The 22,715-nt window shown below is 38.7% G+C and overlaps 1 protein-coding gene across 2 annotated transcripts in view; it reads left to right on the forward strand.

Annotated features, from left to right (window-relative positions):
• STAT4 (signal transducer and activator of transcription 4) overlaps positions 1-22,715 on the forward strand; it is a 42,545-nt gene that overhangs the window by 3,082 nt on the left and 16,748 nt on the right. For both annotated transcript variants that reach the window (XM_074829591.1, XM_074829592.1), the window contains exons 3-10: positions 1,062-1,206; positions 14,381-14,479; positions 15,261-15,353; positions 17,253-17,331; positions 18,918-19,003; positions 19,877-20,028; positions 21,224-21,382; positions 22,309-22,401. In XM_074829591.1, the coding sequence (XP_074685692.1) occupies positions 1,062-1,206; positions 14,381-14,479; positions 15,261-15,353; positions 17,253-17,331; positions 18,918-19,003; positions 19,877-20,028; positions 21,224-21,382; positions 22,309-22,401 (906 nt within the window). The remainder of the gene's footprint in view (positions 1-1,061; positions 1,207-14,380; positions 14,480-15,260; positions 15,354-17,252; positions 17,332-18,917; positions 19,004-19,876; positions 20,029-21,223; positions 21,383-22,308; positions 22,402-22,715) is intronic.

Below are 22,715 nucleotides of genomic sequence, written 5' to 3' on the forward strand. Positions count from 1 at the left end.
ATTATCTTAAGAAAATTCAGAACTAAATGCCAAAAAAAAGTTTATATTAGTCACATCTCCATTTTTCAAGATAAATCCGTAAGACTATTGGAGGACTATTGTAAAACAAACAAAAAAAACCTGCTAAGGAATAGAATCTTTCCTTTACAGTGTATAGCTCAGTGGTTTATGGGACTGTAGTAACATGGTAAACATTAAAATCTCCTTTTCACCAGACCTAGCAGGGCAGATTTGGGGGGGCAAGGAGAGAGAATATCCCAAGGACAAGGATGCCATGCAGTCCAAAGTCTGTCTTCCTGCAGTTTGCTCGCTAATGTTATTGTCCTTCATGTACCAAGCTGTTCCATAAACAGCAGAACCAGTAAAGCCTGTTTTTGTGTGTGTTTGCATCCTTTGTCCCCTACATACCCTTCACCAGTAGCTTCAGTGTCTTCCTGTATCCCCAAATAGTTTGGCCAGGCGAAGGCTCATCTGGTGCCTGGGGTGAAGATACATATCTGCTGACTGGCCATCTGGCTGTTACCTCCTGGAGCAAGTTATTACTGCCATTTTCCTCAGTGGAGGCACTAATTTAGATTCCTCCCCTCTATCAACTTGCCAGTTTTCTGTGAGATTTGTAAGAACATACTATCTTTTGGACTTTGAGCCCACTGTCAACTTTGTCTGAAACTGGGCAGCAAATTCAGAAATTACATCCGTGTGACTGACAGAGAGGGACAGTATGCATAAGCCCCATTTCCTCTGAGAACTGGGCTAAAAATATTTAAATATTCACTGCACCAGAGACTAGAAAACCCTGGTTGTCTCCCCTCAGGCTGCCTCCATAGCCTGTGCTAAGAACATCCTCACCCTGTCTTTATAGCAGCATATCTATGTGAAAATAAATGAAGGGATCATAAAATCAGTTACTCACAAACCTCTAACTATATGCAAGTCACCATATATTTAAAGTCCTTTTTTGCTGCCTAGATTTCTGAATGGATTATAATTTTCTGTGCAGACAGATTGTCACTTCTTACGACATTTTAAACACGCGTGGTTCTCATTCATTGATTCTTTAGGGAGGCTGCATCTAACAATGAAGCGATGGCAACGATCCTTTTACAGAATTTGCTAATACAAGTGGATGAACAGCTGGACCGGGTTTCACAGGAGAAGAATCTTCTCTTGATACACAACCTGAAAAGAATCAGGAAGTTGCTACAGGTGGGTCGTTACTTCAGATGACAAACTGGATACTATTACTGGTTTCTAAAGTAGTGCCCAACCTGTTGAACGCAGCTTGTTCCTGCGCACAGCTCGGAGCTGTCCTGGTTGCTGTAGACTCCAAGCAGCTATGGGACAACCAAGCTTTCAACAAGATAATTCAGAATAATAATTCCACTGTCAGTTACTCTGTGGAACCGCAATTCACATTTTAATGCACACTGCTCAGATACAAGTGCTGTGACTTCTTAGCTCTGTGTGTATCTGTGTTGCACTGAGCTCTTAAAAATAAGACCCTATAGTGCTTATGGATGTTCATGTTTATTACAAATGTAATTACCACCTTTCAGACACATACAGGTATTTAACTGTGGAATAAAAACGCATACTTGAGGCTTAAAGCAGCACCCTGAAAAAGGAACCCCTGTAAATCATTAGCATACTTGCTATTTTATGCTTAGCCTGGATTATTTGTTATGAATGGCTTAAAGGATTTTCCATTAGGCTTCTGCAAAATGATATTTATTTTGATTAGCTGAATGTTTCTCTACTAATTGTTTATCTAAGGCAAGGATTCTCAGAGTTCCACTTCATTAGTCACCTACTTCCTGACATCTATCTGTCTTCTGCATAAAACAGATATACATCTGAGTTTTTATGAAAGTTTGGGGTTTTTTCCTCTTCTTTGATGGTGTTTTCCATAAGTAAATGGCAAATATATTGCTTGCAAAACATGTTCTTTTTTTGATATACATATATACACACATGTATACACACACTGGTCTGGAAAATCTTAGCATGACCTAGCCAATTATTTTGTTCTCTTTATGGCTGTGTGTCTTTCTATTCTTTATCCCTAATGGTGGCCTCTTAAAAATGTGACAGTATTTCCATCACTACCACTTTTTCTTCCGGTGTTATGCAAGCAGTCTCATGTAACTTAATGTTGCTTTTTGTTTCTTTTCTGGTTTGTGTAGCAGCACTATCCATAATTTCGGTGTTGCTCAAACACCAAATTTACTTAACTGCTTTTGGTGTTAACAGCAGAAGAGTTACTTCTGTCGTAGTCTTGGCATACTTTGCCATAGTAGGGCTGAGACAGAGCCATATCCCCTTCCTAAAGGAATTCTCCCACAGTAACATACATGTGGAAAGAGCATTTCAGGGTACTGAAACAAGCAGTTGCATTGGTGTATTCTTGGCTTAAAAGATTGTTCATTTTTGATTATACCATCACAATGTGCACATGGAGAAGGACTGGTATATATTTACATACAGGCTCTACAAAATTAAAGTCTCTCACTGTTCCTTCTCTTCAGACCATTTCTTTTATTCTAAAATTTTTACCAAAACTTGAAGTGGCAGCTCTGCATGCTCTGTGAAATTTGGCATACTGAGACAAGTAATCGGGCCTTGGGCACACACGCATGAGTTTACATAATAGCCATTGTGACACAGCCAGAATGAAAATAATTTTCTTTAAATCCTGGTGTGTTTGGAAATTATGTTATGATGTGCTTCCCGAAGAGCACAAAGCAAAGGAGGCTTATTCCAGAAAAGACAGAGAAGGGGAGTTTTAAGTGAGTTCTGATTAAGTGGTTTCTCAGATAGCAAGGATCTGAGTCACAATTCCAGAACAAGCCAAAATTCTCAGGCATCCCTATGACATCTGTACAGCTGGATTATGGTCACCATATAGTAGTTACAGCAGCAGCAGAGCCAGCACCAGAGCTGGTCTTTTCCTTCTCTAGATAAAGCAACAGTAAAGGTCCGTGTGGAGTAGCCTAAATCATCATTTCACTTGATTGCTGGCTCTGAAAAGAAACACCACATTGCAACATGAGCCAACTTGTTTTCTCTATCACCATGTAGCACTGTAAGGCCCTGACGTAGCAAGCTTTCTCAAGCAGCACGGTCTCTCTGCTCCCTTGGGTTGCAGAGATCTGCAGTCTAAAGCATTATGAACTTCTTGAGAGGACATGTGTGATGCTGGAATTATAGCACTTCTTAAAAAGGATCTCAGTCTTGAGCTTTGCAGTAAAATGTTTCCAGCTGAGCAAAAAAATAAAACAGCTCTCTCCATCACTAATAATGCTGGCCTTTCTCCATTATATCAAGACAGCAGATAACCTGTATTTAGATAAAAAGCTACTCATTTGGTTTCAAAATACACATGTGAACCAGCAGACACTTTCACTATTAGAGCTCTTCCTGATTTCTTATGACCTATCACCCATAGTCTATTCTGACTTCTAAAATAATTTCTAGAGGCTGGAGTAGGACCAGACTGAACCAGTGGGGTTTTGGTTTTTATTATTATTTTGGATAAGGCAAATAACTGAAACTATATGGATTTTTGTGTAAAATATTATGTTACAACTTCTAATTTTTACAACCTAGATGATAAATGCATTTTCAGCCAAAGTATGGGCTGCATGTTCTATAGGGCTGCACAAGCAGTGTCCTGAGCTTCGGCTGTTAAAATTATTTATTTATTGGTTAGGTGAGTACATCAGGAAAAAATGCTATAGTAATCAGCTGACATCCTATCCTTGTTATTAACTGTCAAGTATTATTAATGGACTATGAACTGTACATGACACCGCATGGATAGTATTCTGCTGTAATGTCCTTAAATTTGAGTACGCAAATCATGTAATTGTGGGTCTAAGTTTTTTAATGCATCACTGATCGTATTTTATTGCTGAATATATGAGAAGTTTGGACCTGGGCATTTGGATCCCCACCCATAGCTGGATGCACTTGCAAATACCAAACTCTTGCAATTTGAGCCAGTTTGTGACCAGTTGTGACTCAGTTCCCTGAGACAACACCAGAGAAGGGTGACTGATGTACACAGTACAGTGCCATGGTCCCTTTTGTCCCAACATACCACCTAGAGAAAGGGACACTGTAAAACTAGCGAGATTTTTCACTGACTTTGCTGGAGGAAGACAGGGTTCCTAAATAGGAGACGAATCTGCATTTGTAAACATCTTTTAACTTCTGGTGACTCTGCGAACAGCACTGGTTTGATTTTCTCTGAAGGTTAGTTACCATGAGCCCACCTTTATCTCTGCTTTGCTCTCTAGCGCAAGCACTTCTTTGAAATTTCACAGTTCACTCCTCTTCCTTCCCCTCTATACCACACACACACACACACAAAGCTGTTCAACCTCAATACGTGATCCGAGTGCAACATTGTTCATTATTTTGAGCCAAATTATGTTGCAATATTAAGTAATATTTCAAACTAGATAATGCTGGAAACCACCATTTATCACAAAGTATGTGGGGTAGTATGTTGAGCTATGGTATAGGTTCCTAAGTACTATGACAATAGCAATAATAAAATAATTAAAATTAGAGAACACACAAGAGCCATTCAAAAGCAATCTGTAGTTCTTGACAAAAGACAAAATGAGGGATTAATGTTTGATTAGAAATACAGCTAGGTCGTTACTGAAGAGCAGCCTTAGAAGAGGAATCAATGCACACTTCACAGAGGGCTCGTGCAGCTGTTTGCTAGACAGCAAAGGACTCATTAGGATCAAGATTCCTGGTGCTGTCACTGAATCTAGAGGGGATTATGCCTACGAGTTACCAGCACCACAACCAAGCTCACACACCATCTGAAAGACCTCCCTGACATTCATTTTTGTTATAAAATGGAGAAAACATTCTATTCTGAGCTTCACCTGAAACATCTTTATGTAAACATCTTAGTTGCTCCATGAAGATAACAATGGAAGTAGTGGAAGAAATGACAACTTGCTGCCTCATACTTGCAATACAAAGCTCTGGGCAATCTTAGGCACTGTGCAGGGCAAAGAGGAGAAGTCTTAGCAGGAAGATGGGTCTGCCTGGCACCCTTGCTTTTAGGCCACAGGAACCATCCCTATTCTCTCACCATTAGAGAAATAACTATGAATGTGGCATTTCTGCTCAGACTGCTGACATTTCCAAAATTATCTTGAGGCAAAAAGAAACATTGACCAGGAAACATGCAGTTTGACAAAGTTATAAGCACTTGAAAATAGTGCTGAGAAACTTAGCTAAGCAGCTGAGGTTACTGCTAACTCTCAGCAATTTGCTTTTCTGTATATTTCTTGTTTTCATTGAAACATAACTTCTTGACATTAAGCTGGTATAAATGCACATATTATATTAAAAGCAGGGTCAGCATTTTAGGTTAAAATCCTTCATGTTTACTTCTTACATTATTATTACTTCTCTAGTCAGTAAATTGGATTCATTTTTATAGCAGAACAGCCTTTTGTTGCTGTGCTTTTCGATGGGAGGGCAGTCACTTGCTAAGGTTAAATTCTCTGTCCATCTTCCTACAGAACTGCTGCTCCCACCAGCTGCAGCTCTGGAAAGGGATGAGGAGAGAAAATGTTTGGAGGCAGTGGGAGAAAGGAGGGGAAACTATGTCTATGGTTCGTTCTCCTGCTTAAAACCTAGATGGAGAAAAGCAAAACGGATTAGTCACAAGGAGATGGTTTGCGCTGTTGCCAAGACAACAAAATATAAAGGGCAGATGTTAAGCTCAGAAGAACTGCCTAGCACTTCTAGGAACCAAATTGCAGATGCAACAGTCTACATGACCTTAGCCCATGAACAATTACATCTCAGTTTTCAGAGTAATGTTTTTAAATGACAGTGTACCTGTCCCTGATGTAAGCTCCTGTGCAATACATGAGTAGATTTAGTACACAAAGATGACTGGTGAAATACAGAGACGCTCATGTAAGACAGGCACTGTGCGTGTTCCTGACTCACATGCCAAAACCTTTGGCTAGGGGAGAGCAGCCAGGCTGCAGCGCGGCAGGAGAGCCAAGGCAGGGGAGGCTCGGAGTAGGTTGGGGATCAGAGATGACCACCATACCCCAGTGTCCCACCGCTCCATTTAGGAGTGGTGCTGGTGGGTGACTGCCCGTCAGTCTCCGAGTAATCCAGTGATGCTCATCTCAGGGATGTTCTTTCCCCCACACTCCAAGCTGGAAATCTGGAGCACTCAGCAGGTACCTGCTAGACAAGATGTAGCTCCGTGGGATGCAGCCTGGCCCGTGTGTGGGCTCAGGCGAGCTCCCAGGAACTGAAGAGCCACTGGCTGTGCTGCGCCACTACATCTGGAAAAAGCAGAAATTCCCAGAATCATCCTACTCATAACTGAAGCTCTCATTTATGCTCTAGTCTCAAGATAACTTTGAAAGCAATCCCTTCTCATTAATGACAACAAGCATCTGTGTCACATCATTGTTTACGGTATTCAGGGGAAAATCTGATTACATAAATCTTCCTTTATAAAAGTGAAATAACAGATTTCAGGAATAAGAAGAAGGACTGCTCTGCTCATTTACCATTGAAGCCTGAGTTAATGAGTATAATGTGTGCTCTGGGGAACAATTTGCTATAAATTATGTATATTCATGATACTCATTTAATACTCACAGCAGATTCTCAGGTATTGGTGAACTTTACCCACTCACCAGCCCTGCCAGAGCCTAAGATGAGGGGAGAGAGGGCAATGGGGATTCTGCCTGAACAGCAGGTCTGTGTGCACACCATTAACACCTTGAGCTGTGCTTACAAAGGGAGAGGTCAGGCAGAATCGCCAGATTTCCTGATTCACACCAACTAGTTATATCAAAACAAGCTTTTGGAAGCCCTGTAGTTATACTATAGAGTTGGGAAATAATATTTTAGTTACATTTCTTTCTCCTACACAGCCCTATCTTTTTATGGAAAGATCTGGAATAGCATCTGAAAGTATCTTCTGTCATCTTAATCAACATATATTATTATGGCACTTCTTTCCATATAAAATTCACCCTGTTTCTAAGTAGTACAAACAAATAGCATCTTACTTTACACAATGGTACTTAAATACTAGCGCATTCCTGATTCTGTTTCAGGTTCGCAGTTATATTGCCCAACTTGTTTCCATCTGTAATGAGAACTGAACATCTTTGTGCTTCTTCAGATAGAACTAAAATGAACATATAAAGGTTTTTAAGTTCAGGTGACTGTTTACACAAGTAACTGTACCAGAAAGGTACATGCATGAGGGATCCTAAGGTTATTTATTTCACTACATCAAAGAAAATGGACAAAACAGCATTAGATCTGAAATAGGACATTCCAGTTGGTACTTTAACAAACACTTCTAATGAGCACTGTGCTGAGAAACAGTTGCAAAGAATGGAAACATAACCATTGATGTTTAAGTTGCAGTTTCCTGTTAAAGCTTACAACAGGGTGAGAATGGAACAAAATAGAGAAAGTTTCTGATACACCACAGAAGTTCAATTTCGAAATGTTACTTACATGTATTTAGCACACATGTAACCTGCCAGATCAATGAAGCGACAAATCATAGTAGGAAATGCGTTTCAAACCAGTATGTCCTACTGTCTAATATAATTCAGATTGATTTTTCACATTAGCATCTTGCCCCCAGTGAGTTTTCCAGTTCAACCATTAAAGCTGTTTACAAAAAATTTTGGTGTACAAAGGGGAAACCCCACACAGAAGTCTGTAGGCTAAAGCAGCTAGCTGGCTGCTGTTAGTGATTGCAGGCTGGTGACTGCACATCAGCTAACAAAAATTTTAAAAAATGATTGATATGAGACTGAAAAAGGTTACTTATTAGAAGTAAAATATTTTTGAGTTCCTAGTTATTATTTAAAGAACACAACTCTTAACAGTTTATAAACATTTCAGTTTGTTTTTGTAGAACGCATGAGTTAACTTACAAACAGAACTAAAAATACGAACCAAAAATCCTAAACAATCTGTTGTGGGCTTTGTTCATTCTGGAGTATTAAGGGCCCAGTTGCAGTCAAACATCTGCCTGAGAGATCAGTTAATAATACTCACATCTTTGTGTTCAGAAGATGGGGGAGAATCAGTCCTCTCCTCTGCTGTTTTACTCTTTTTCATAGGGAACACTGTACTTCTATTTATTCTGAAATAAATCTCACTTAAATAAGGAGCACTGCTACATTATTCATCCCCCCAGCAGCACAGCTCTACCATCTGATGAGATCTACAGACATATATTTTCTGTAGCTGTATCTCACCCTACCTGCTTTGAAATCTGCTGTTTCTATAAGCAGTTCCTTGACTGGTTTTAGTGTCTACTGGGAGAGACTCAGCAGTGGAATTTGGGGGCAAACTGGGGGATGGAAAAAAAGATCTCAGTTCATTCACTGTGCATTTGCAGCTTTGCCTATTTCAATTTGGTTATATGTGCCCTAAAAAATAAAAGTACGATCTTTTGGAAGTTATGCATTATACGATACGATAAAAGCAGAACTACAACACTACAGACCGATGTATCAGGACTTCCCAAACATCATAGTAGTTGTCTAAAACAGTGAGGTTGCCTTTAAGTTCTCTCATGTGTTTTGAGAGGGGGAAGGGGAAATCTAAAAATAAAAGTCTAACAAGAGCAGTCTAAATAGATAGTGTCGCAGGTACTTCCTCTTAAAGACCTAGATAAAAGAGAGCCATCTTTCTAGTAGAAAAGTATTTTTTAGTAAGAATACCACCTGTTTAAATACAGGCTTTCAAAAAACTCCCAAGCACTTTACCTATATCAGGGTAACACAAGGACCAACTCTTTCTTTGTATTCTGGTACTGTCTTCATTAGACTTTCTGGCTGGATGCATAAACAAAGGCAGAAAATAAATCAAGTCAAAATGTTGGTTGTCATATTTGAAGGTGAAAATGGGAAATCAGTGTGTATTGTTATGCCTTCCCACACACACATTTCTTTGAGATACACAACTATACACCAAAGTTTTCTTTCAAAAATAAAATTATAGACAAAAGCTTTTTTCTCGCTGTTTTTTAGTTACATGAAAGATGAGATATCTGCTTATCTAGAAAGATGCTGAGTATCAGACTTGGTAAAATAAGCATATCACAAGTGAGCAACAGGGAAGGAAATGTATTTTTGCTTCACTTTGTAATCCTGTTTCCTATCTTTCTGTATCCCACCTCCCTTCCATCAGCTTCTTTAAATATTCATTCAACTTCGACAAATACATCAATAGTCATACTAGTTAAGGTTATATGCCTCCAAGTAAAGCTCTTACTGTATACAATTAAAAGGCCCAAGCAGGGTTTTTCTGACAGAAACAAGAAAAAATACAGCTGATGTTTTTGATAGTTTAAAAAAAAAAAAAAAAGAAAAAAGATAAAAGCCGGGAAAACAACCAAAGTCTGAAGTGTTTTTTCAGAATTAGAAAGCACTAAAACCTACTCAAGTCCTTTTTAGGTCACCTTGAAAACCAGGAGGTAAGCAGGTAAACCCCTGACTGATTTTCTAAAGGTTGCACAGCATATCCTTCTACATTACAAGTAGAGACCAACAGTCACTAACATGTAATACTCTACTTTAATCACTGAAAACTGTCAGGATACTCGAGTAGCACATATTTAGTATTCATTTATAGATGTGCACAGTATATAGAGACCTTTGACATATGAAAAGAAAGCTGGCCAACATTACTGTGGTTGGGAGTGATCCACTTTGTGATGGAGCTGCTCACAGGAAAATAAGCTAAATTTTGGAAAATTTATAAAATTGGAAGAAAAAAAGAGTAAGAGAATGAATCTCTGGTCTAGATTTCTTCATCTCAGGAAAAGCAGTAAATTTCAGATACTAAAACTGGCAGTTGTTTGGTGTTCTTTTTAAAAAACATGTATTTTTTAGTGTCATAATACATATTTTAAAGTTTCTCCATGATCTTACAACTCACAGAATCAAATCCTGTGTTTCTCCAACCACTGTTTCATGTATCTTAACACACCCCAAACAGTTCAAGCTGTTTTAAAATTTGGCTAAAAGGTCTAAACTCCGCACACTATAACGTATAAATTCCTTTTGCAGAAATGCCTCTTTGTTTTTCTTCATGATCTAGTAAGATACTATCACAACAGATGTCTCTGGAATAGAGAGAGTGCATGCTGGGCAGTGGTAGGAAGGTTTTCTCCTGAGGAAATGTCATCAACATTCAGAGAAAATTTTCACCTGTTCAGAATGAAAGTTTAATTTCCCCTGTTTGCTTAAATTTAGCATCATGCTGGTAGTTGTTGAGAAGAAACCAGTCCAAGAAAGATCATTTGTTGTTTGTTGTAAATCATGATATGGAAGACCTCATCAAAACGGAAGAGAAGAGAAAGAAAATTTCTAAGAACAACAGAATCGTTGTAATATTGGCAGATAAGACTAATGTTTCCATTTGAAACTTCAGATGAGAAGTGAATCCTCAATTTCTCTGTATTTATCAAAAGACATATCTAAAGTTAATAATATAATTTTGCATAACTGCAGAATCTACACCCTTCCTCCTTTCCTGGCTGCCAATGCTTATGTCACACTAAGTTAGGAATACCCCATCTCAAGCGGTTTTTTGGCTAAATTTCCTTTATTTTCCAACTTATACTACTCTTTCAATGATAGGAAAGAATTTTCAATTAGTCATTCAGAAGCCAGGGTCATCTTGAACAAATTCCACCCTCAACCAAAGACAAAATGGAAGTGCAGAATACCAAGAGTTGGCAGCAGATGGATAATAAGGAAATACTGAGTGGCGCGTTCTGAAGTGTAATTACCTCTGAGAAGTATAAAACATGGGAAGAAAAAAAATCAGTGTTACTATTTTGACAGAATCAAACACATTGGTTATTGTGACTTTTAGTAATGATTGTTATTTAATAAGTTATAATTGCTGAGATATTTAATGTTACAATTTATTATTTATCAATTTATTATTGTTGAGTTGCAATCCATCTGCTAGATTACTGCAGAAGAGGCAACCAATATAGCATATATCATACAAATATAGCCATCCTAGGAGAGAGAGCTCAAGACCGACAGAAGGGGATGCCCGCTCAGGCTGTGGCACACAGCTCAGCTCCGTGCCAGCTGTCCAGCGTTCAGAGCATCTGTCTATCAGAAAGGCAAGGCCTTTTCCTAGCCTTTGATCACAAGCGTTCGTACTGCACATCCACCATTATTCCAGGTTTTGTCTGAGGGCCTGCTGCTCCAGGAGGGCAGGTGGCAGTTCTGTCAACCTGTTTGGTGTCTGCTCGAACTGAAGCAAGTTGAAAAAGCACCACTAGTCAGGCACAAGTATGGGAATCACTACAGATGCAGCTTATTACTATAGCTTTATGAGTTAGAGAAGGCAGGGGGGGAAGTGCATTTCCACTTCATCTCTTGATTCAGATGGTTTTCTCTTAAGGAAACAAAGAAAAAAAGAGTAAGGTTTTTTAAGTTTTGCATATGAATAGTATCTAGAAATGCTAGGAAAGTCCCTAATACCTGGCATTTTTTGTGGGGGATTTTAAAACATCCCACTGTCAGAAGATTTTTTTTTGAAGTGCCTCTTCTACATAAATGCATTTTCTATCTCCAAGAGAGGATTTTTATTTTTTCTTGATTCTGTTAAATAACTTCTGTTTGACTCCTTTTTGTCACAGGGCAAAGACAAAAGGCAACCATCAACCCTCAGATTGCTCGAACTCTGTTGGGCAGTGGTAAGCCAGGACTAAACACTCCTCAAGCTTTCTAGCTTCAGATATCCGGCAGATACCAATATGTGGTATGGTCCTCATGTACTAGCCATCTATGTGGAAGATGGGACCCTGTTTTACCAGCAAAAAAATAACAGCAACAAGCAGAAATTAACAGATGTTAACTGAGGAATTAATACGCACATCAGTGGATTTACACCAGTCAGATTTCTCACCACAGTTTTCATCCCAAGCCTTATTAAAAACAGGATTTTTTTTCCTCTTATCAAGGTGCAGATAGATGAGACAGGCTTAGCAATACAACTGGCTGCAGCTGAAGTAAGGCAGGCCTGTTCTTCCCTCTCCCAGCCAACCTCTCCTGACTTCACATGTGCTAGTTCTTAACAATAAACTCATCCTTTGCTGAGCAGTTTCAGTTCACTGAGGAGCAGAAAACACATTCAGCAAAAAAGCATGAGTGGTTTTCATCCCAGTTAGCAATCTGGATTGGCTCACTATGGAGTTAGACAGGCACTGGACTGGCACAAGACAAGAGCTGACACCACACAGCCAAGAGCACAACCATTTTTTGCAGCCATTAATTTGCTCCAGCTCTTACTGTTGGACCCTACCTTTACCTTACTTCCACATGAAGCTCCACGTCACTCTTCTGCAGGAAGATCATAGCCATTTCCCACATTACTGTATTCCCCTCCCAAAGTTACATCTTGACACTATGCAGAGACAGCTTGGCAATATGCTCAATAAAGGGAACTTTGGATATATTCCCACACCTGAAGTTCAGTTGTACTGAAGGAAGTGTGCAGCGAGAACATAGTTACTACCCTTATAGCCAAGAAGCTGGCAGGGAGAAGTGAGTAACAGCAGATCTTTGGCATTGTGATCTGACATGGAAATCGGCAGTGTATCCTTAATGTTAAATCCCCCCTCACTGCCCAGCAAGGAGCAGGCAGGGAGGGAGTGCTTAGTGTTTCATCTGAGACATAGTGTATCCTTGGGTAGTATTACTCACCACTTCTCTTTTCCAGAGAAACTCCTAAAATCACAGCACCACCCTGAACTGCTTTTAAAGAGATCAAAGGAGGCACAGCACTGGGACTACTTTGGGTATGCACTGGTTGCATTGTGGGGCATGTACTTTATTTGTCCTGAGAAGACTTCAGAAGCTCTAGAAACATTAGAAAGCTTAGTTTCCTTGCTAACAATACCATGGCAGTCAAAGCTTCTCTAGAAGAGAACATTTTGTACCTCAGTTATTTAGTTTTAAGAGCCCTATGTCCTTCACCTTAGTCTCTATCTGGAACCACAGTGTAAACAACAGCATGGTATTTAATATTAAGCATCTCTAACCAAGTCTTCATGATTAAAATTACCATTTTAATATAATATTTCTTTACCTTGTAATTGAAGTCAAAACATACATGAAAAAGTCTTTCAGATTACTTAGATTTCATGCAAAAGCACACAGGAAATGATTCAGTTTTGTCTGTCTAGTAAAAAGTGTTAAAAATCTATGTCCACTGTCATAGTAGTAGTTGGCATATAGAAGCAGTGTGTTCACGTTTCTATCAGATGTCTTCACACCCTTGTTTCTAATACAACAAATGGTATGAGATATCAGAGGAAAATACAGCATCAATTTAAGTTTGTATAAAACTCATTGTGCCACAGTCAGAGAAAGCAAGAAAAAACTAAGTTCTGAGAGGCAGGAAAATATGATGAGAATAAAAACTAATCAGAAAGAGGGGAAAATAGATCAAGTCCAGAACTGGAAACCATACAGGAAAAGAAATCAACTGGATTAATTCTAATGAATGGCTGAAAACTGTATGAGAACTGAATAAAGGGCATCTGAATGAATGATACATGAATACTAAATAAAGGGCATGAAGGATATTGAGAAACACTGAACGAATACATCACTATGAAAGAAGCTGTTTGAGAGTCTTCAATCATTCCAATTTGATAAATACAGCACAAACCAATATTAGTTCAAATTGTGCACAGTCCTCAGTCACGCATCAGCAGTCCTGCACCTTATTAATGGTGGTGTGAAAGTACAGGCATTTTTTGGTTCTTTGGCTTGGGACAAGACTTGCTTCTTCCTTCATCTTAGGCACATTATTTGTTGAAGGAGAAAAATTGTTCATAGACATTAAAATTTAAGTCTTCTGCTTTATGCTGAGGAAACTTTTCTGCTTGCATCATTACCGTATCAATATGCTTACAATTTTTTGTTGGCAGAAGTGCCGCATGCTAACAGCAACGTCCTATTGAAAATGGAAGACATGATAAAATCATGCACAGAATAGGCTGACAGGAGAGCCCTTTCAAAACAGCTGTGTTAGCAGTGGAGCGATTTGATCTTCAAATGATGTACATCTCGGAGTTGTATCTTTATAATCTCTGTAGAACATTGTTAAGAATATTTTATGACAGTGGCACTAGCTGATGCTGCACTGCAAGGCTGAACCAGCACTAACAAAGGTTGAGAACAGTAGGAGAGTGTTTTCCATTCACATCAAGCTGTAACTCGTAGACACTGAAGCACACTGTTTGTGATTTACAGAGGGACACCCTGAATTCTGAATTTTTAAAAGCTGTATTTACTTGTGCTTGCAGGGCAAGTATCATGGTAATCCCATGCATATAGCAGTGATCATCTCAAACTGTTTAAGAGAAGAAAGAAGAATATTGGCTGCAGCTAGCATGCCTGTACAGGTAATTAATTATGTTTCATTAATAAGCTCCATGTTAATCTGCTCACATGCTTTTAGGACCAAATGCTGTCCTCTCATTCCACTAGAGTGATTTGTGTGCGCTAGGGGTTGCCAAATGGTGCCTTTTAAACTCATGTCTGTACTTCATTAGTGGCTCTACTGCTGCAAACGTTGCTACAAGTGACTTCTGTGTCACAGCTAATCTTCAAAGACTTTAATCTGGGAAAGGCTTTAAAGAGATTATTCTTTGCAAAATAGATATGTATATTCTAAATTATGCAATGCATTAATTCATATTAATTATGCAATGCAAAAGACATTCCATCTGACATGTTGCAAAGGCATTGATAGTTTCTATGTTGTTTGAAGAAAGAAACTTTAAAATTACATACAAGACCTATTTTTGGAAAATTGTTACATGGTTAAAACCCAGATAGAATTTTTAAGTCAAATGTGTTCTTTTTAATCACCTATGGATGTAATACATATTCTTATATGAGTACTGTGACATGGGTTTTTTTCAAAAATCTAATTATGTTTCCGTTTCTTTAACTTACTAGATGTTTAATGTTTGCAGCATACCCACGCCCTTTCACCTTTCGGATTTCAAAGTTAAAGCAGCATGTTTTTCAAATCTGTGGAACTAAACAGATTTGTCTGTTCATACCAGTCTCCAGCTGGTTGAAGACCAGCTTCTGAATTCCCTCTCTATGCTAGAACTTGCAGTAGTTACTACCACTTATGATTACTTATCCACCCATGATCTGTTCAATGTGTTCTAGGGGCCACTGGAAAAGTCTCTGCAAAACTCCGTGGTTTCAGAACGACAAAGAAACGTAGAGCACAAAGTGTCAGCCATCAAGAACAGCGCTCAGGTATTTTTTTTGCCCTGTTTGCTGTTTACGCAGCCACGATTTTCATACATGCATACCTCAACTATCTTTAAAGCTAAGTAGCACAAATACTTCTGCTAACAAGCTGTGCTAACCATTTTTCTGAGGACCTCAGCCCAGACTAACTACTCAGGACCTGGATCCTCAGGCTTTTACAGCGGCTCTGGGGTCAGTATGAGAGCTACCTATTTTAAAACTATCACACTCATCCCTGTGCAAGTCGTAGGCAGACCACTTAGTACAGTAAGAACATACCTACTGTATTCTAAAAAGATGTGAGGTTCAATAAATGTATTTCTGCAACTTCACCTCTTAGTTGGGGTCAGCAGTAGCTAGCCTTCATGGCCTCCAAGTCACGTACCAAGATCTTTGTAAAGCTGAAGGCTACGTGACATAATTTCATGTTTTGGAGACATGAGGGGAGGAGAACACTGGAAGTTGATGGTAACAATTCTCCAGGAGTTCCCCATACCATTGCAGGGCAGAGCAGGGCTGAGCCAAACCTGTAGCTATGTCCCATAGAGACCTTGAAAGCTCAGTCAGAGAATACCTGCCTGCTCAGTTCAAAGCAGGATAAAGATTCACATTACCTATGGCCTTTTTGCTATCCCAGCCCCACTTTCAGCTTTGCAGCAGTCTCAATGTAGAAGTTATACTTGAAATACCTGTCCATATGCCATTCAACAGCAACATTTCTGGTATACTGGAAAGAGGTCCTGGTAGCATTCTCTCATCACTGTCTGCCTACATGGGGAAGAGGGTTAGAGAGATGAAATCCTTAAAAGGATAAAGCCAGCCTTAGAAGAACGTCATACTAGATCTCTATCTATGTATAAAGTTAAAGAGTTGCAGAGCAAAAGCAAAGCTGCAACCCAGCAGCCTACCATGCTGCTCCTTCTGCCTGTGTGGGGAAGCCCAGCCATCCCTGAAAGACCAGTGAAAATGAGAACAATTTCTAGATACAAGGGTTTTTTAGTAGGTAATTAAGTTGAACACAGAAATCAGCCAGCCCCTTGTGAATGTAATTTCATACCTTACACATATAATTCAAAAGTTTAGTCTCCAAAATAAGGAATAAACCAAAATGGCTAATTCTGTGTGTCCTAATTTAGCAAACGAGTTTTTGTATTTTCACAGACACTTAATGTGCACATCTTGGGGAACTAAAAAGGATTGTTTGAGTTGTTGGCAGAGTCAAGGCTTCCTATAAACAGCATAGAAACACCTTCAAAGTAAAACATGATTTCCTATGGTTTCATCTTCTTTGATGGGTCTTTTTTTGAATTATCATTGTTTGTTTACTAGAAACCACCTTCTAAACTTTTTGCAGTACACATGAAAACAAACATTTGCAAAAAGCCAAAGCAGCAAAAACGTTTCATTTCTTTACCCAGATTCTTAAGTAATTCTCTAAATAAAGTCTCTGAGCTTTCCTCCTGTCTCTGGCTCCACCCTTCTTGACTTTGCACAATTTCCATTGAAGTCAATGCAAAATTATCCATTTGCCCACCTTTAAAGTTCCAGGAAGAGAGTTAAATTATTGGCATAATAATTTCAATTTAGCTCAGGCTAAAGGTAATCATTCCTACTTTCCACTAATGTCATTGAACTAGTAAACAAGAAGTGGTTAAGCTGTATCAACTACTGTTGGACTGTGGGGGAGAGGATAATAGTTGGCTCTCTGAACAAGTAAAATAAATCTGTAGTTATAAATGTGCATTTATAATTCAATTGTGTTTTTTAAAGTTTACAATGTAGTAAACCAGAGTTCCCAGAACTGCTTAGGGATTTTCAGATGGTAGGAAAAAAAAATACGACATTATGCATTTGTCCATTACAAAACAAATTCCAAATAATTTTACTTTCTTTTCCCTGGGAAAGATGACAGACCAAGATGTCAAATACTTGGAAGACTTGCAAGAGGAATTTGACTTCAGGTATAAAACAATACAAAGCTTAGGTAAGAGTTTTTATAATAATTTTTAGATTCTCGTGAGGAAATGGATGATTCCCCAGCTAGACCCCAGTATCAGGGGTTTTTTGTGCATTATCCAGATAATATATGTAAACATAAAATGGATTTTTTATATAAAGTTACAGTCTTGAAACATGACTCTTTTGGGGTTAAGAGGGTAAAGAGGTTCTTGTTAAGCAAGTATAGGTATTTTCCATAGATAAGCTGCATAAGTAGTAATTTTCTTAACGTAAAGAACTATTTTTCAATTTTGCCACCTTTGCCATGGCCCTTCCTCTTATTTCCCAGAGCCTCTTATTTCCCAGAGTAGAGTTGTGCAAAACTGATTTTTTAGCCTCTAACTTGGCTTTCTGTTCTTTTTTGACCACAGTGGTGATAACCAGCTGGTAAGCACTCTGAATGCATGTTTGACCAGCCTGTGATGGTTGAGATCTGCACATGGCAACAGTCCTTTCATGATTTCTTTCAGAAGAGAAACTGTGGCCCACTTGTGTCTGCTGAGATATCTTCATATTATCTCTGTTTGAACATACAAAGATACTGGGCTTGAAATGCCCGAGTTCTTAAACATGTCAATCCTATACGCTTAAAGCTGGATAGGGGCAGGCAGTCAGAGGAGATCAAGTTGCCATGGTTTAATGAGCTGTTAGTCATCAGGCCAATCATAATTATTGACCATGCAGATGATTGAAGCCCGTCCCACTTGCAAAATAAAACATGCTTACATAAATTACTTTCAGAGCTTAAAATTTCATTGTGTCAACAAATGCTCTACACCAGCACAGCCAGCTTGCGGTACCTTACAAAGTGTGTGAGTAATTGCTGTGGCTGAGCTGACAATCAGTTACTTGTCTGCCTCTATTGAAACATCTACTCTAACATAATAGGAAGATGTCAATCTAGAGCCCAGCAGAGACACAGTTGGCACCAATTTCTTTTTTGAAGGTAGCATGAGAGATACAAGAAGAGCAAAAGGTGGGGGAAGAGCTGCACATGAAAGAGCATGGGGCAAGCTTGGGAAAGCCTGGAACTAATGCATGATCCAAAGAAGGAAAAAGTTACAGAGAGAGGGAAATATCCAGTGATTAGTACTCCTGGCTGCTGAAATCCCCACGGCAATGAACACTTTATTTCTGTTTCAAATGCCTAACCTCCAGTCTCTCAGCCAGACGTGTGATTCCCATCGAGTCCAAAGAGCTTTAGTCTAACTGCTGACACCACAAACATATTTCAGTAGTGTACAGATCAATCACTGATCCAAGCCAGATGTACATAATACACAAGTATGCACGTGAATAAGAAATTTATAGATTTCTAGGTATCATCCATATGTTTTCTACCTTTTCCTGTTCCACATACACATCTAAAGAGTGGAGTCATAAAACCTTACCTTAAACTTGTACTAAAGTTAGTCCATTCAAATGAAATACACTATTACATAATCTACTGATGTCTGCAGTTTATTTTTTCACTAGTTCATGCTGCAGTCTGGTCGTGGTTTTTTCCCCCTTCTCCCCTTATAAACATGCACATGCACCCGCATTTATACTGATCTTTTTCATCCCCTGCAGAGCAGAGTGACAAAAACAGCGCCCTCATTAAACAGGAAATGTTGGCGTTGCAGGCAATGCTCAACACTTTAGACTACAAGAGAAAGGTTAGTGACATGTTCTGTCATTTGTGGTTCGTCTGCTTTCTCCCCTTATTCTTACACCTGATATTCAAATGCATATGAGTGCCTTTTTAAATTCTCCTCTCAGAACAACAGGCATATAACAGAGGAGTTAAAAATCCACAAAAAGCTTGGGTGAGTTTGGCTGATTTTGAGGAGCAGTTAACAAACTGGCAGTTAAAGTAACGTCTCAATCAAGGATATGGGTCTGCACACCTTACAAGTGAGGTGAGGGCATCACTTCACTGACCTCTTGTGTACTGTGCTAGATGGGTAATTTAGCTGGCAGTCTGTAGCTTTTAAAGTAAATAAAAAGTATACAAAGTAAATGTAATCTAATGATTACAAAGCAAATAAAACAAACAAAAGAAACCCCACCAACAACCCACTAATGGTACCTTGCTCTGTTCAGCAACCAAGACTTGCAAATATGACAGATATTCCCCTGACCACTTCTTTGCTGGCACAGAAAACAGTACATTTAGGCAATTTGTTTGAGTCCATGTATTTTTACGGTTAAAAGCAAGCAAGCAAAAAAACCAATGCATGGATATGCAAAACAAAAGAAGAACTTTTTGACCTTGGCAGTGCTTGCAAGTGTCGACTTCTTGGAAGTGTTATGCCCACAAAGAATGCAACAATCTTCCCTCCCATCCCTGCCCCCCACCCTTTGTAGAGATTCAGGATTAATTTCAAGTAAAATGGGTGATGAATCCAGTCACCTCTGAGTTAAAGAGACTGAAGCGGTGAGTTACTGTCAAAATAATTGAAAAAAAGTTTCATCAGAACTTTATGATAATTGCTGAATTTTGTAGTTTTTCCCTGTGGTCAGTTTGTGACACCTTTCCTATTTTACAGGAAGTACTCAGTAAAATAGGGCGTGTGATTCATGAAATAGATATGCTTATGAGCAACATGCTGACTGAAGAGCTCCTAGACTGGAAGAGACGGCAGCAGATTGCCTGTATTGGGGGTCCTCTCCATGGTGGGCTTGATCAGCTCCAGAACTGGTAAACTTGCCTTCAGCTTGTGTTTCCACTGAAAACCACAGGAAGTCTGCTGCACATGAAATGATCATTCCTTTAGATCAGTTGCCTTGCTACCTTGCAACAGCAGCAAATTCATTATCAGCTAAGGAAGTAAATAACTAAAAATACACAATTTGTTTTGGTGAACAACATTTGCTGTTCAGAATGAATAACATTACAGTGAACTGCTGAGACTGAGCCGTGGCTGTTGCTCATTTTTGGGTTTGACAGTTGTTCCAGATACATGATACACACCCGCTCGGGATTTTTGCTTGAGTAAGAACTGTGCTGACTGAGTTTGTCACTGAGGACAGTGGGAGTTTTGTCTAGGCAGGAGCTGGGTAGACACTTTATGCTTTGACTCACTAGGTACTTCACTCCTCCAGACTTCAAACTATGCAGGAATTGAATGTCAGTAGTTCTGTGGTGGCAACTCTAAAGGTAATTGCAAATAAAAAGAAAATAGCATTATATTTAAAAAGATAATGCAGCCAGAGAATGTCAATGTCCTGATCATTTCTCTTCTGTAAAAGGTGAAGTAAAAAGTAGGAAGGAAAAAAAAGAAAGGGAAACAACCAAGATCACTTTTAGGTTTGAAGAAAAAAGTATTTTTTGCCTTGTGTGGGTTTTTTTTTTTTTTCCACTAAAGTAATTTTTTTTTCTAATGAGGATGTTAAAAATAGCTTAAAAAGTGGATTTTATACAAACATACCTTATTAAACTGTTAGCAAGTCTGTTTGGATTTGATTTTCCTTATTGTTTTTACACTTCCTCAAGTCTTGGTAACTTGCTCGTTTTATATAAATATTATCCTTCTAAAGAGTACACTTTGCAAAACTACTGAGCTGTAGGAAAGAATTAAAATTGGCAGAAGTGCCCTGCATGTAAAATATCAGGACCATGTATATATTTCTTCCAAATTATCACAGACAGCATTGCATTGCTGTTAATGAGGTCTGTTGCGCAAATATTTATCTTCAGAAATAAAGTAGGTAATTTGCCTGATGTATTTAGGTACTCCTGTAAACAAAAGATGAAAGGACATGACTTTGGATAAAGCTAGAAAGCACCACTCGGTACTGATTCCGATTTCCCTATTCAAGAACTTTGGTAGCCATTATGTTCTAAGAAATGGTTTACACGAAAGATTGCAAACTAATCTTTTGTCTTGCTGTAGTTTTACGCTGTTGGCAGAGAGTCTCTTTCAAGTTAGAAGGCAACTAGAAAAACTGGATGAACTGTTGACCAGACTGACTTACGATGGTGACCCTATCCCAGTGCAAAGACCTCAGCTGCTGGAAAAAGTCAACTTTCTGCTCTACAATCTTTTCCGGAAGTAAGCCATTGTCAGTGTACATAACTTTACTGAACTGACACAAATTTATTGGCAACAATGAGACCATATTGTTAAGAAGAAAAAAAGAATAAGTTTGTGTCTCTGAGGATCTTAAAGACTGAGTTTCCGATATAACAAGTATGTACAGCTGTCATCAAAACTCTGAGAGGCTGAAGATGCCAGGCAGCTTCTCATGTGTAGCAGTTAAGGGTTTGTGGTTAAGTTCTGACTCTAAGTGAACACACAAAATCCACTTATTTCAGTAGCAGTTATGTACAAACTGCTGAGAAAAATTGTGGTGGGTATTTTTTTTTTTGGTTGTGGGTTTTGGTTTGGGTTGTTTTGTTTTTTTTTTTTTTAAGTAAAGTGGCAGGTGCTAATATGTTCCTTGTCTTCCCTCTTCCCCACAATTACATTCTTTCCCCCCTGCCATTCACCCTTCTATCAATAGATAAAATATTATCATCATTCCTCCTGCCTTTTGTACTGACTATTACTAGAGATATACAAGTGACTATCTGAAAGCAAAACATGGTCAATTGTTTTTTTATAAGAAATGAAAAAAAAAATAAAAGATTGTTTAATTTCATTGGTGCCAGGCTCAGTGTATTTTCATACTCTGTTTTATGGTTCCGATAAAAGTCTTGGTCTTCCAGACTTCTATCAGCCTGGTATTTTAGGACTATGGAATTTGTTTTGTTTTGATTTTTAATGTATTCCAAATATCTGTTTCTTATGTGAACAATTCAACTGTAGGTTAGACCACTGGATCATTTTGAGAACTGGGAGTTGGAATACATACCTTCCACTTCAGCATCTGTAGAGAAATAAGTCTCTAAGAGACACCAGCACTTTTTTCCCCCTAATACAGCTGTTTGTTTATGCATATTCCTAAGAGTCTGTTTCTTTCACTTCTTTTCACACAGTTCATTCGTGGTTGAAAGGCAGCCCTGCATGCCAACACATCCCCAGAGGCCAATGGTTCTTAAAACGTTAATACAGTTCACTGTTAAATTAAGGTAAGGAAAGGAAATCTGATATAAACTCTTCATTTGCATACTGCATTTTATCCTAGGAGAATCTAGAAAGCAAAGCAGAACAGCTTGTGTTAGAGATCCTTTTGACTCCAGGGAGATTTTCTAGAATGGGTATATAAAAGCCACAGAATCTGTCACTCATAGTAAGTGGCAATAAAGAGTAAACCGGTGCGAGGAAGAAAGGCAGAAAAGGTGCTGGCCAAAAGTCAGCACCTTCAGGGTTCTCTATGCATTGAATTCTTGTTTTAATGACTTTGCAAACTGATAAATAAAGCTCCACATCATACAAGCCAACA

This window comes from Strix aluco, chromosome 6, assembly GCF_031877795.1.
Source record: "Strix aluco isolate bStrAlu1 chromosome 6, bStrAlu1.hap1, whole genome shotgun sequence".
Lineage (NCBI taxonomy): Eukaryota > Metazoa > Chordata > Aves > Strigiformes > Strigidae > Strix > Strix aluco.